This window comes from Mytilus californianus, unplaced genomic scaffold (genome assembly GCF_021869535.1).
Source record: "Mytilus californianus isolate M0D057914Y unplaced genomic scaffold, xbMytCali1.0.p SCAF_22, whole genome shotgun sequence".
NCBI classification, from domain to species: Eukaryota; Metazoa; Mollusca; class Bivalvia; order Mytilida; family Mytilidae; genus Mytilus; species Mytilus californianus.
Window position 1 is genome coordinate 6,473,384 of NW_026262671.1, and position 15,409 is coordinate 6,488,792.

General features: G+C 32.6%; 1 protein-coding gene across 3 annotated transcripts; it reads right to left on the reverse strand.

Moving 5' to 3' along the window:
• Positions 1-690: 690 nt before the first annotated feature.
• On the reverse strand, positions 691-15,106 carry LOC127732199 (nmrA-like family domain-containing protein 1). Of its 3 annotated transcripts, none has more exons than XM_052241274.1 (8): positions 14,953-15,106; positions 10,818-10,999; positions 8,829-8,956; positions 8,411-8,555; positions 5,195-5,215; positions 4,057-4,152; positions 3,227-3,420; positions 691-1,481 (listed from the first exon to the last, which is right to left on the reverse strand). In XM_052241274.1, exons 2-8 carry the CDS (start codon positions 10,996-10,998, stop codon positions 1,287-1,289), a joined length of 960 nt encoding a protein of 319 aa, XP_052097234.1. In that variant the 5' UTR covers position 10,999; positions 14,953-15,106; the 3' UTR covers positions 691-1,286. The 3 variants fall into 3 exon arrangements, with proteins under 3 accessions (XP_052097234.1, XP_052097235.1, XP_052097236.1); XM_052241275.1 differs by lacking the exon at positions 14,953-15,106 and adding an exon at positions 12,435-12,522; XM_052241276.1 differs by lacking the exon at positions 5,195-5,215 and having other exon boundaries at positions 14,953-15,105.
• Positions 15,107-15,409: the final 303 nt, after the last annotated feature.

Here is a 15,409-nt window from a genome sequence, read left to right on the forward strand (position 1 = left end):
GATGTAAGCATGCAATTATAAGTAACCATACGGCCTTCAACAATGAGCTAAACTCATACCGTATAGGCGGCTATAAAAGGGCCCGACATGAAAAATATGAAACAATTCAATTGAGAAAACCAAAGATCTAATTTATAACAAAACAATTTGCGAAAAACAAATATGACAGACATGAACCAACGACAACCACTGAACTACAGGATTCTTACTTGGGACAGGCACAAAAAGAATGTGGCGTGGTTAAACATGTTTGTGAGTGCTCAACCCTCCTCTAACCTAGGAGAGTGGTGTTACATCACAACATAAGATCAAAATATACAAGTCAGTTGAAAATGGCTCAACTCATAAGATCCATAGACCATACAGAGCAGAAAAACATCTAACAAAAACACAGACCGGACGTGGCAGAGTATTAATACATCCCTAACAACAAAAAAGACACAAAGTACAGATCTGAGAGTACTCGCAGTTACTGATAGCTAGTTCAAAGCCAATAACAACTAAATAATAAAAGAAATCATGTATCAAGGACTAAAATATCAATCAGTATACATCCAACATCCAATGGATTTAGTGTAAAGACGTTATTAACAGAAAACATAACCTTGTGCAATGCCAAAATATAGGTATCGACAGATTGTAGTACCGTGAAAGTGCATATATGTATAACAATCAATGGTAACTATTGGGGACGTTCTAATACACTTTTTTTCTCAAATTTATTGTTGTAAATGAAAACAAAACTTATAACAATATGATATAATAAATGCAAAACTGGTCAAATTTTCAAAATAAAATGCATATCATTATTCTTTTATATTACAGAGTTTTTATATACTGTTCGTCTATAAATATATCATATTACAAATTTGCAACATATCAAAATTTCTAAAAATTGATGAATAACACTATGTTAAAAGTATGCAAACCATATCTTGCATATCACAGAAAAAAATATTGTAGGTTAAACAACTGAAAAAAAGTTATGTGTCTGGTTAAATTACAAACAAATAGAGGTAAAACATTTGTAAATGCTACATGTAAAATTGTAAGACATACACCACCTATTTAATGGTTCTCATATTAATTAGGAGCAAAGCAGTTAGGGTATCCTGTCTCCTATCTTCTCTCCCTTGTCAGTAACAGTTCTATTTTCCTTTTTAGAATCCGCATCACAGACACGCTTTTATAAAAGTTTGTAAAACCTTGTGTTTTAATTTGATAAAAGATCAATTGAAGCGTATAACTCCAAAACATGTTTGGAAAATTTGCATATAAAATATTAATTAATCCTTCTTTAATTCTTCATCTATAATTTCCCTACTGTGGTATAACCATTTATCAAACGATCGAATGTCTGAATTTAATTTCTTTGTTAATTTATAGTCTCGTACACAGTGAGGTGATGTGAAAAAATCAAACATGACCGCCAAGTCTTTTGCTCCGACGAACTGAAATCTTTCAAAATCTTTACATCGTATCTGAAAAAAAAACCAGAAAAGATATCAGGAGAAATAACAGATACAGAATCAGATATCTTATTTACTTATAAAAGCATACATAAGGAGTAGAATAATTACAATGAATCATACATAAATGTTGTGTGTTTGTTTATTCTACATTGGCTAGAGGTATTGGGGAGGGTTGAGATCTCACAAAACATGTTTAACCCCGCCGCATTTTTGCGCCTGTCCCAAGTCAAGAGCCTCTGGCCTTTGTTAGTCTTGTATGTTTTTTTTTTAAATATTTTAGTTCATTTATGTTTCGGAATTTGGTGTGACGTCCATTTTCACTGAACTAGTACACATTCTTGTTTAGAGGCCAGCCTCCGGTTGCGGGATTTTCCCGCTGTGTTGAAGACCCATTGGTGGCCTTCGGCTGTTGTCTGCTCTTTGGTCGGGTTGTTGTCTCTTTGAGACATTCCCCATTTCCATTCTCAATTTTATAGATAAATAAATAATATATCAATTAAAGAAATTACAATGATTTCTTCTATTTTTTCCCCTTGATTATAATAAGATTCATAGTTCTATTGATACCCCCCCCCCCCCACCAAAAGAAAAAAACAAAAAAAAAACAGAAAAAACAGAAAACGATGAGGTACAAAACGCATAGTGTATTTGAGTGGTGAGATAGATGTAAACTTGTGTGATTATCTGTAGACATCATGATCACTGGTGTATTTGAGTGGTGAAATAGATGTACACTTCTGTGATTATCTGTAGACATCATGATCACTGGTGTATTTGAGTGGTGAGATAGATGTACACTTGTGTGATTATCTGTAGACATCATGATCACTGGTGTATTTGAGTGGTGAGATAGATGTACACGTCTGTGATTATCTGTAGACATCATGATCACTGGTGTATTTGAGTGGTGAGACAGATGTACACTTGTGTGATTATCTGTAGACATCATGATTACTGGTGTATTTTCTAGCTGTCAAATTTCTTTTTTTAAACAGATTTTGAAATGATTAGGAAGAACAGTTATACGTTAGAAAGTTAAGTCATAGATGACTAAATATAAACTATAAACAACTAATCAAAGATACCAAAGCTGATATTTGTGTACGCCAGACGCGCGTTCCGTCTAAAACGGACTCATCAGTGACGCTCGATAGAAAAAAAGTCGATCTGCAAATAGCATAGTTGTAGTATTCCATTTTCACCACTAGTAAAACAGGGATCACATAACGTCATATTATCACAAATAGAATACTAAGTAGGAGTATATTGCTATGTTTTAATAGGTGTGAATATAAGGAGATGTATACCTATAGAGTAAATGTTAATGAGATATCCATGATATCAACTCAATGACATACTGTGGTCTGGATTCCTTTTTAATCGCGGGAAACCAATTTTCAACGAAGTACAAATTTTCTATAAGCTTGTATGTAGATTTTGGCAAAACCGCGAAATCAAATATCCACAAAATTGCCATATTCCACGATAATTGGTAACCACGAAACTTAATGACTCGTCCACAGAAGTATATTTTTTTTAATAGGCCTGAATGCATAAAAGGAGATCAGATATCAATTCAATGACAATCACAAACAATGGACATCTTCTATGCAACTTAAATAAACAAGCTAAGTGTTCATGCAATAGTTCTGAACGTGAGATAAATAGTGTAATCAGATTAGCCAATTTGTTCTTATGCAAAATCACAAAAATAAAACCAGATGCATATCTAAAACTTGTACATAACATGTTACCTTCGGATCTTCAAATTTTCTGTTTGAAAATTGTTTATTAAACCCTTCAACAACAGCTTTCATTGTTAATCGCCCAGCAGTTAAACCGATGGTTTTTCCAGCATATAATTTTGGCTTGTTAAAAATTGTAGCTACACATTCTCCGACGTCCTCGACCGATATTGCTTCTATGTCATTGTCTTCTAGGGGCAATGCTGAAAATTACAAATTACAACCAATGTAGAATTCAGCTTAGTTCAGTTAATTTTGCAATTTTATAAAAATGTTAATACAATTGTGAAACCTTTTACTTTATCAACCGGTTACTACACAGGATATACACTCTATTGTATAATACGTATTGATTTTCGGGTTTTCTGCACATTGATATCGTAAAATATCAGCCGCGAGCCACAATGTAAAACTTTTTGGCGAGTGAGCGTAGCAGGTACTCATTAAACTGAAAAAATACATACTCAAGAAAATATTTATTCTATGATAAAAATACACAAAACAAACTTATATTACCTTTAATTTTCACAAGGCCTCGAAAGCTTAGTATCATTCAACAGAGAAATATACCGGGGTATCTCGGGTATGGAAGCAAGTCAACTCGTACCATTGCAAACTCGTACCACGTAAAAGTATCACTGACGTAGCTACCCATTATCGTTATTAAAGTAATAACAAAAAGATACCAAAGATTTGAAAGTAAGAAGCATTTACCATCAAAATCTGCCCCTATCATTGCAAAACAATGCTACTGAATGAAAAGTAGCCAAGGTTATTTCGAATTCTTTCTTCGGGAAAAAAAACAAGACAGATAAAATAATAATAAAAATATTGCTTACCTATGGCATAAACTCCGTGTTTGATTTTATGTGGTTTAAAGATTGTGAAGAAATTTTCGTACCAGAATGGAAGTCGTATGATTGTATACGTGATGCCTGTAAAACAAAAAGAAATTAATTTGATTGCAACGTATTAAAAATTGGAGAGAAAAAAAACATCGTTCTGACCGTTTCAATTAAATTTGTTCTAAGCGAGATAACTCTATTTGACCGTGCTGTATATATACTGCTAGGACAAACAATTACAGTTACTGTCGTGAAGTTATTATTGTGTTTTAAAACCACATATGTATACACTGAAATCAAATTGACAGTGAATTTTAGAATTAAAATACAGCAAACAAAATAGTTCGTTATGTCAGGACTTGATTTCAAACACAGACAAGACGGACGATTTAAGTGGTATAGGTTTGTTACACAAAGAATTGTACACTCAATATATAAGAACTCAACATCTTCACACACTTGATATTTATAAATTTTTCTTTGTAAACACCTCTAATTGAATTCGTAATTAAACAAAAAATTATAAGAATTTAAATGAATATGGGAGTACATTTCTTCGTACCGCCCCTTGCCCCTCCCGCCAAAAATAAAAATAAAAATACATCAATATTTCAAAAATTCCAAAAATATCTCCGTTGGTAATCATAATGATGTGGTGGTGAATATATAATATTTATAGGAAAAAACAGGATTGTAAATCCTATACACTTGATCGGAAGTGGTCTGCCGTTGTTGCAACTATCATACGACCCAAATTCATTTTCTAAGTATCTGTCCTATCTATTTAAAAAAAAAGCCGCCGGTAGACACAAAACCCTTAACATATAACAGTGTCAATATGATAAGATTTTAACATCTTAAATTGATCAGTCTAAATAACACTATTTGATTTAGCGGTACAAATTTTACTGCACCAGATCCTGATGCGAATTTCGACAACCAATATCTCTTCAGTGATGCTGAAGGGCAAAATCTTTGAAAATCCATTAACTAATACACACATTAATGTGCTGGTAAAACCAAACAGGACAAAAGGTAAGATGTCTTTAAATGATATCATTTGTGAACTGTTTTGGTAAATTCAAGTAGAGGTTTCACACAACATGTATGGGGAAGGGGAATTTTCATATACCTGCTCGACCGGCTTTACTTCCTGAAAAAATACATATATTTATATTTAATAAGTCACGATGGTTTTTAAAACATCTTTTTAAAATTTGACCAGAGTATAACATATACAGACATAAAATTTTCAAAGACACAGGATGTTTTTCTTTTGATCCATTGTGTAGGTTGTCTTGATGATTTGATATGGACCGATTACTAGTCTCATTTTTCTGCCACAGACGACCAATAAGGGATTTAAAGAATGACTCAGAAAAAGGGGGTCTGTTACATTTAAGGAAGAACCATAAGAGATTTAATGATGAACTGGTCATGGTGATACAGGCGCTTGCAAGGAAAAAAAATAAGGAATTTAACGATGCGATTGGTAGGGTGATACAGGCACATGCATTGAAGATCAATAAAGAATTAAACGAAGAACTGGTCAGGGTGATGCAGGCAAAGATTCAATTCTGAGCAGCTTAGTTGATTAATATTGCTGGAAAAGATTAAATCACTGCAGTTTTGAATTAAAATCATACCCGAGGTTAAGTCATAAAATACTATTTAAAATCATGCATTTACAGGAATTCGAATTCATTGTCAAACTTTGTACATCATTTTGAAACCTTGTTATGAAAGGCCATATAAATCTTTATGCGACTCCGTTTTATGAAATTATTTCTCTTGAAGACATTTTCTACGTTTTTTCACATTGATGACTGGTTTAAGACATAATTAAACAATTTGTTTGTGACACATTACACATAAAATATAGATTGGGCTTTATATACTCACTGATCGGTTCGAATATCTTTAAGCATAGAGTTCTAGATATCTCACTTTAACAACACAGTTTCTTTTTTTTATTAATAGAGCCAATAAAATGACCAGGGACGTTTAGTATTATGATAATGGTATTAAAAAATGTATGTCCCAGGAATGACGGTGTGGACGATTTAAATTTATAAGTTATTTGATATTGCGGAGATAATAGTTTAGACAGGATATAGACATAAAAATAGTATAAATATCTAAACGGTAAAAATTGAGAAAAAAAATAAACTATTAACACAGATATATGTCTCGCCTATTTGTTATTTTGATAATGCAAATGTTGAAATTAAAATAACAATACTTTAACATGTAAGTTATGCAAATATTCAAAGTCAATAAACCATTACTGAAGGTACAGGGCTAAACAATCTCCATGGAAATGAGATGTGCCAATGCTAATACAACTGCAAACCAAATACTATTGACTTTTCATAAGTCGTTCCCTTTTAATAAACCTAAACACAAACATTAACTTGTAAACTATGTAAAAGTTTCAAAGTCAATGAACCATAATTCCGTGGTGGGGTTATATAATCTCCATGGAAATGAAACTTGCAAATGCCAATACATTTACATACCGAATATCATTGACTTAACATTAGTGGTTCATCTTAAACTGACCTAATCACAAACTAATACATGTAAACTAAGCAAAAGTTTCAAAGTCAATAGACCATGACTGAGGGGTAATGACAAAATATTCTCCATGGAAATAAGATGTGCTAATGCTTATACAACTGCATAGCAATTATCATTGACCTACCACTAACGGTTCCCCTTAAACTGACCTAATCACAAACAAATACATGTAAACTAAGCAAAAGTTTCAAAGTCAATAGACCATGACTGAGGGGTAAGGACCAAATATTCTCCATGGAAATGAGATGTGCTAATGCTTCTACAACTGCATACCAATTATCATTGACCTACCATTAACTGTTCCCCTTAAACTGACCTAATCACAAACTAATACATGAAAACTAAGCAAAAGTTTCAAAGTCAATAGACCATGAATGAGGGGGCGGGGCCAACTAATCTCCATGGAAATGAGATATGCCAATGCTTATACAACTGCATACCAAATATCATTGACCTACTACTAGTGGTTCCCCATAAACTGACCTAATCACAATCTTATACATGTAAACTAAGCAAAGTTTCAAAGTCAATAGACCTTGACTGAGGGGGCAGGGCCAAATAATCTCCATGGTAATGAGATGTGCCAATGCTTATACACCTGCATACCAAATATCATTGACCTACCACTAGTGGTTCACCATGAACTAGACCTAATCACAAACTGATACATTGTTGACGCCACCACCGTCGCCGACGCCGGAAACAGCATGCCTATGTCTCGCTTTTTGACTGTGTCAAGGCGAGACAAAAATCATGACACGAGGTAGTCAAGTTTACATAAATAAAGGGAAGTAATGTCGTGCACTTTTTTTTTAAAGAATCCATTTTAACCTAAGTAGTATGATCAATAGTTTCACAATGAATTCGAATCCCTTAAAACAAAACACCAACACTTTGTTACAAACCTGGTACTATTTTTGCTGTTTAGGTAAAAGAAATAACTTTTCAAAGTTTGTACATTTTATAAAGTCCTAAAAATGTAACTTAAGGGGGTGTATCTAGGTTAAACGACATAAATTTTTCAAATCTCTAAAATGTTTGTATCAGCCTCTTTCATAAAGATATTCGAAGCTTCTAAGTAACCTAGATTATTTTCATTCTAATTCACACGAATGCTTTAAAAGCATCTATGTAACCGGCTTTTACAAACGCATTACATACTTTTAGAGTCGTCTTCCTTTACCCGGGTCTGTATTTTTATTTTCACAATTTTTCCTTTGCCCATCGTTCATAATCATATACAACATTGTTAGAATCGTATCGTGTTGTATTTGAGTTGGATGCTTTGGTCATTCGTGTCATTCATTCAGACAGAAACAGGAATTATACAAAGTAAATTAAACAAGTTATTTAAAAGGCTCTTTCGTTAAACAATTCATTAATATTAGATTAAGAGCGACAAATCAAGCCAGCAACACATAGCTGATCAATAAGCCAGCGACCCCAGAAAGTGGCATATTTAAAATCATTAATTTTCATTATGTTAAAAATTATCATCAGTATAGCAAAATACAGATTGCCCTTTTAATGATTTTGTGGTAAATATATAACTACGTATCATTTTGATATTCTAACAAACAGTTATTGATTGTTTTAGGGGACGACCATTTGATGTTCAAAATATGTCCATCCAATATTCGGTCTTATTAAAGAGCAAAACGCATATTCATGCATAAACATATTTATATAGTGCATGCATTTAGATTGCTAGTTCAATACAATAAATTTAGCAAAACATTTAGCTATTAATAAATTTTTGAATGCATACCAACTTCCCGGATGTACTCCTCTATCCCTGCTTTAGAATCTAAATGAGCACATTCTCTGCCTACATATTTCTTTACCAGTTCAGATCCATTGAACACAAGATGTCTGATGTTAGCATGGACAGCAGCATCAATAGCGTTCAATCCCTGAAATTTATATTTTTATGTTATGTTATCGTGAAATTTGATAATATTCTATTCATTAGATAGGCCATTATCATTTTATGGAATTGTTTAATATACTATTCAGTAGATAGACCATTATCATGTCGTGAAATTGTATAGGTAATATATGCTATTGAGTGGATAGACCTCTGTCATTTTTGGGGCCGATTATTTCTCTATTCTTGTTGGTCCATTTTTCTGTAGTACACCCCCATTATTCTCTATTCTGTTAACCCTCTAGACCCTCATACATACTCTGATGACCTCTTTTTCTTTGTTTTTATCCTCCCAATAATGAGTAGTTAGGAACATAGTATCAGCTCCATCTACGGCCCTCTCTAAACTTTTTGGGTCATCTAAATCTGCTGTTACTATTATAGCACCTACAAATAAAATAATCATACATGTAGTTAGAAATGCCCTTACCAGTCAGGCGAATTTTATCTCTTTAAATTTTCTGATTTTCTAAAACTGTTTTACCTATGATAGCTCTGTAAAGTAAAATATGAACATCGCGTCTATTGTTGAAGACTATTGACTACTATATGTCCCCATGTTGCTGTTTCATTAATTACGTGTAACCACATCTATTTTTATTCACATCAAATAGTTTTCTGGATGAACGGAAATAATAAAAAAAAAGAATCATGCTATATATATTTCTTGTAAGTTTCCCATGCAATTTCAAGTTGAAGACAATTCTGTTGCTCGTTAAAAGGTGTTTATAAATACAGTTGTAATTTTCTTTATTCAATTAAAAGTAAACATGATTACATTACTAGCAACTTGCCTATACTACATATACAACTTTTATTACTTCTCCAACTTTAAATTTTACTCAAACGTACCAAAAGATATCATACAGATGATACAGTACAGATAAACTGTATTCGCTAGCCAAGGGTACGCTCCGGAGTCCTCTTCACAGAAGGAATCCTGGTCGTAACCTTTGACTACCAAAGATTAGAATACAAAATACGATCTTAACCCTATAAACAAGGGTCTATTCAATTTTTAAATCTCAATTATGCCATCGTCTAATAAAGTTGGGGAAAGCTTTTAAAATGGACTATCACCAATGAATTCCGATGTGCATCGCCCCCGAATTCCGATGTGCATCGCCCCCGAATTCCGATGTCCATCGCCCCCGAATTCCGATGTTCACCACTCTCCCCGAATTCCGATGTTCATCCGATGTTCATCGCCCCCAAATTCCGATGTTCACCCCCCTCCCCGAATTCCGATATGTTCATCGCCCCCGAATTTCTTTGACAGTGAAGGTTTTATCTCCATGTAATGACGTCATTTATCGTAAGGAAAAATTACGCTTTTCTTTCTTGTCAGGAAAACATATTACTATTATAAAAAGGGAAAATATATTATCTCGTCTTTCCCATTAACACTATATATACAGACCAGAATTTTTATACTCCAACGAGACGGAACGTAGACGCGACTTGTTTTGCTAAAAAATACAGACAAAGGGCACTGGTCATAATGTTTCTTGTTTTAACCCTCTGGATATATACATATATCAATGTGGATAATCCCTTCCTTTTCGCAACGAAAAACAAAAATTGCCAATGAAAATTAAATCTTACTGGTTTTTTTTTATTAACAAACGATATTTGAATGTTTTAATCAAACCTGGTTTGAAAAGATTTTTTTTCATAGTTCATAACAAAGGCAAATGCTTCACTGAGAATTTAAAGTACACACATGTATACTGTTTATAATCTAAATTCAATATTTACATGTTTTCTATTAAAACTCTTGGTTTTAAAGTGATTAAGTAGGAATTTACTAAGAAGTTTTACTAGTAGGGATACTATTATGTCAAAACTGTCGAAGAGGAAGAAAAGAGGAAGAATGTTATACAATGTTTTAAAAGCGTACTTAACTCAACTAAAAGGCAAATAATCTTTTGAGTCATTACGTAAAACTTTTTTTTTATCAGAAAACAGCGGCGGATTCAAATGGTGCGAATAAGGTGTACTCTTATCCTTTTTACTGGGAATATATTTCATTGCTTTGTAAAAAATTGTCCAAACAAATTTTCCTAGATACGTTTAGCATTATTTCGACCTGTATAGACAGTATTGGTCCGTCCTACGTAAAAGAAATTTAAATTTGACATAACAATACCATGTGCAGTTGCTGTCGATTTTGGTTAACGGAAGAAAGTGTTCGACGTATAGTTCGAGCTAATGTTTGCTATCAAACTAAGTATAAAATTGAACAAACCTAATTCAGCCAACTTTCTGGCTTTATCACTGGATGATCTTCTAGTTACACATTTTACTTTAAATCTAAATGGGTCCTCAAGTAGCGCCCGCGCTACAGAGCTTCCCAGTAGGCCAGTGGCCCCGAAAACTACAACGGTCCTAGGACCTTCTGGAGCATCACTACTTGATCCACATCCCATCCTGCAATTACATAATATTACACAAAATAATCAAATACAGCCTGTAACGACATAATATGACACAGAATGATACAATACAGCCTGTAATGACATAATATGACACAGAATGATACAATACAGCCTGTAATGACATAATATGACACAGAATGATAAAATACAGTCTGTAATAACACAATATGACACAGAATGATAAAATACAGCCTGTAATGACATAGTATGACACAGAATGATAAAATACAGCCTGTAATGACATAATATGACACAGAATGATAAAATACAGCCTGTAATGACATAGTATGACACAGTATAATAAAATACAGCATGTAATGACACAATATGACACAGAATGATAAAATACAGCCTGTAATGACATAGTATGACACAGAATGATAAAATAAAGTCTACAATGACATAATGTAACACTGATGATAAAATAAAGTGTACAATGACATAACATGACACAGAATCATAAAAGACAGCCTACAATGACATAATATGACAAAGAATGATAAAATACAGTCGGTAAGGACATAATATGACACAGAATAATTAAATACAGAGATGACATATTTTAACGTCATAATGACACAGAATGATAAAATACAGAGCATTCATTTTAGTGAAAAATAACACTATTCATAGTTAACTACAGATTGGTTGGCGTTTATACGGTTTGGTGCAAACTCTGAAATCAGGTTATATTTGAAATTATGTAATACACTTGATAGCAAGTTTCTTTTTTATGCCGAACTTTGGTTAGATGGTGAACCTCAATGATAATCTAAACTCTGTATATATCATAAGTTTTTCAGTAACAAAGATGAGGAATTCTTCAAGGAAAAAAACTATTGGACAGGAGATAAATATAAAAAAAAAATGATTTTTCTTTGGCTCCGAACCACAAGTAATTGGCTACAGGACATTTTTTTTCGCCCTCCACCTTTTTTTCCCGAAAATCCGTTATTTTTTTTTGTTGTCTTCTAGTTTCAATTATTTTCATAGTTTTCTATGTTAGACTTTACATAAATGTACTAGAATTAACATATTTTTTTAATAATTATTTGTTTACTTGTTTACTATCAACAAATACCCCTAGCGGTCACTAATTATCATTAAAAAAGGGGGAGAGTCAAAACAATTGTCCTGTCCCCAAGTATCTGTGATTTAGTTATGATTCCTCGCATGGAAAGAGGTGTGTGATGATGTTTTGCATGCACAAAGGAGGTATGGTGGTATTTTGTTGCAATGATGACTGCCATGACAAGAAAGTATGTATGGTAGACATAATGGGACAATGACAAAACCAACAACGGAATCGCAACAAACAAGACGTCCACATTTTCTTACTCTATTAATTAGATATGCAACATGGTAAAACATGTCATTTTAAGCTGAAACATATTAAAACACATTGAATAAATTCTTTCTGAACTTACCTTTGGAAGAAACGCCATATTTATTGATGTAACATAGACATCAGTTTGCAGTGTTGTGATGGTGACGTAGATCAATAGAATTGTCTAACAGGTAATCTCGATTGTAATCAATATTTATATAATATATATCAACCAATTATTTAATTTAATTAATGTAATTTCGTAACTAAATTCCTAAACAGGTTAAATATGTTAGTGGGTACTCGATGGTCTTTTGCAGGCGCGGACTTTGCCATTTTAAAAAAGGGGGTACTAACCTCCAGAACGCCACAAAGCGTTCTCATAATTTAATTAATAAAAGGATGAAACCTTGGATCCACCAATGTTTTGTAAAGCAAATATAAGAAGATGTTGTGGTATTTTAAATACGTCAATGGGACATTAACACAACGTACAAAATAGCCAAAAGGAATCGAGAGCAATAGACAGGTGTCTATACAACAAGTCAAGCTTTTAATCGATTAAAGAATTTAGGAATAAATTAGATTTGTATCTAAGATCTACACATTACGACATTGCGAAATATGACATAAGAACACCACTGACAAGGAAAAGGTCGTTATTTGGGGTTATGACCTTTAATAGTTAAACTTCAATCTGATATCCACTTTAATGATCTTTAATAGTATTTTTGGTTTTTAGAGGGGTTCGTCCGAAACCCGCTATGGCTTCGGGTATGGGAATTTGTGACCACAGGGTTCAATTAGATAAATATAGATTTTAAGATCCACAGAAGTAACCCAAAATATATAATTTAATGTTAACAGTTGGAAAGAAAGAACAAACGGAAAAAGGTTAATTTCATAGAATGGATGTAAACCAGAAAAAAAATATGTAAAACTCTTATAAAATACTGGGAAACACAATTTCATAGTTATCATTAAAACATTTATTTACATGATTACATGGGAGTAACCGAGAATAAACACATCAAAGATACAAGGCTATTACTTTTGTACGTCAGAAATGCGTTTTGTTTACAATAGACTCATCAGTGACGCTCGAATCAAAAAGTTAAAAGGCCAAATAAAGTATAAAGTTGAAGAGCATTGAGGACCAAAAATTCTGAACGCGGGTATTGTGTGAAGATTGTTAATTGTCCATGCAATACATTTTTCAAATACACTCAATTAACGTCTTGTAGTTTGCACATGGAATGATGACCATAAACACGCCCAGAATATGCTTTTCATAAATAACTTCTTGCAATGTCCATATATGGGATAAAAAACGAAAATTACCATTACACTGCGACAAGAAAGTCGTGGTTGACCGATGAAAAGATAAACCACTTACATTGCTATGATGTCATAAAAGGGAAAAGCCATGTGCATAACGTCTTTATTAACAAGAAGAATATGAAATGAAAAACGTATATGGTTGTAATATCGGAATACGAATACGAATACGAAAGTTTTATTTTGATTCGGTTCACATATAACAATACAAACATAAACTCTTAAGAGCTTTTTACCGAATATAAGGTAACACAAACACAACATTAAAACACACAACATGCAGACAGGATATATAACAGCACAGTCATATCGAAATACATGCAAAGCACTTTTAAAATACATATCTAAAGCCAAAGCTGAAGCACAACTAAAAATTAAGCACAATTAAAATTAAGCACAAATAAAATATAGCACACATGCAAAAATTTAAGGCATAATAACATGTTAGAGCAACTTCTAAAATATGATAAAGCTTATCTACAAGCAGAACAACAACATTTTGAACCATTCCAAGACTGTATAAGGCTCTTAAATTGAGAGAAACTGTTTTCAGTCCTGAAATGGTCAGGTAGGCTGTTCCACAGAGTAGCAGCTGCAAAAAAACACACAAGAACACCAAAATAATTTCCGAGCGCAACTTTAGAGACATTTTTGTCGTTTTAGTTAATTGTTAATTGTTAAAGTTTTCATGGTAGTATATGTTTAATCTATTAATTTTTTTTCTGCACTCACATTAAATAGAAACTTTCATTATTTACAAAAATATTGATGATTTTGTGTCGTTTGGTTACTGCCTCACTTCACATGTCAACGTATATTTGTTCCGCCTAACAGAAGTTCCACTGGATATTTTGTTATAGACAATGTCATAATATCAGTTACTGTTGGAACAAATATTCTATACCATTTATTCCGTTAGGAACATTTACTGTAATATTTATTCCAGTGGAAATAATATTCCAGAATATTGTTTCCATTTGGAACTTATATCATGAAGGAACTTCTATTCCGTGACACCCATATAACCACATCTCCATTTATTCACACGCAATTACATTTTTACAAATGCTTTTACAACACATATGCATATGGTCTCTATAAAAGACTTTCAATATATATTTTTTTGAAGGTCAGTAACTGGAACCATTTAATACAAATAACACTGTGATAATTATAAACATAACATTATTTCAGAACATAGTTCACAGTTCCTGTGGCCTCACGGTGGCATCGATAGGAATTACGATATTCAAAATATTCTAAACAAATAAAGTACGTACCTTGATTTCAAAATATTTCATTGTTTTTATCACATGGCTCTTTAAAATCCCACATTTTAATTTTCATTTAGTGTATCTATGTGTATTTTCACAGAGGTGTTTCCAAAACATTAGGACAAATCTATTGTATACCCTGGGTAAGATATTTAAAGATATGCTCCGTTGGTTTCTTATTTGAGAAATAGATTTAAATGCTATTCATTGTTTATTGAATGACATTAGAATCAATTGATAAAGCGTGTTCGTATTAATATTTACATTAAATAAATTCATATATTGATTAATAAGCATTTGATTTAGATTTAATAAGGTATTTATATGGCATTTAATGGGTTAAAGATTATGTATTAAATACGAAAATGTATAGATATTGATAATGATATGATTTTTGTTTGATGGTACACGTATTTCCTTTTTAACCTTGAAAGAAATGACCTAAAAATATCTGACTAATTTT

Bases quoted from the DNA above. Each gene is read 5' to 3' on its own strand.
- LOC127732199 (XM_052241274.1), bottom strand. From the start codon at position 10,998: ATGGGATGTGGATCAAGTAGTGATGCTCCAGAAGGTCCTAGGACCGTT. The intron at 8,957-10,817 runs GTTTGTTCAATT...TTTTATTTGTAG, and splicing joins CAGAAAGTTGGCTGAATTAG to GTGCTATAATAGTAACAGCA. The intron at 5,216-8,410 runs GTATGCATTCAA...GTATTTTTTCAG, and splicing joins GGAGTACATCCGGGAAGTTG to GAAGTAAAGCCGGTCGAGCA.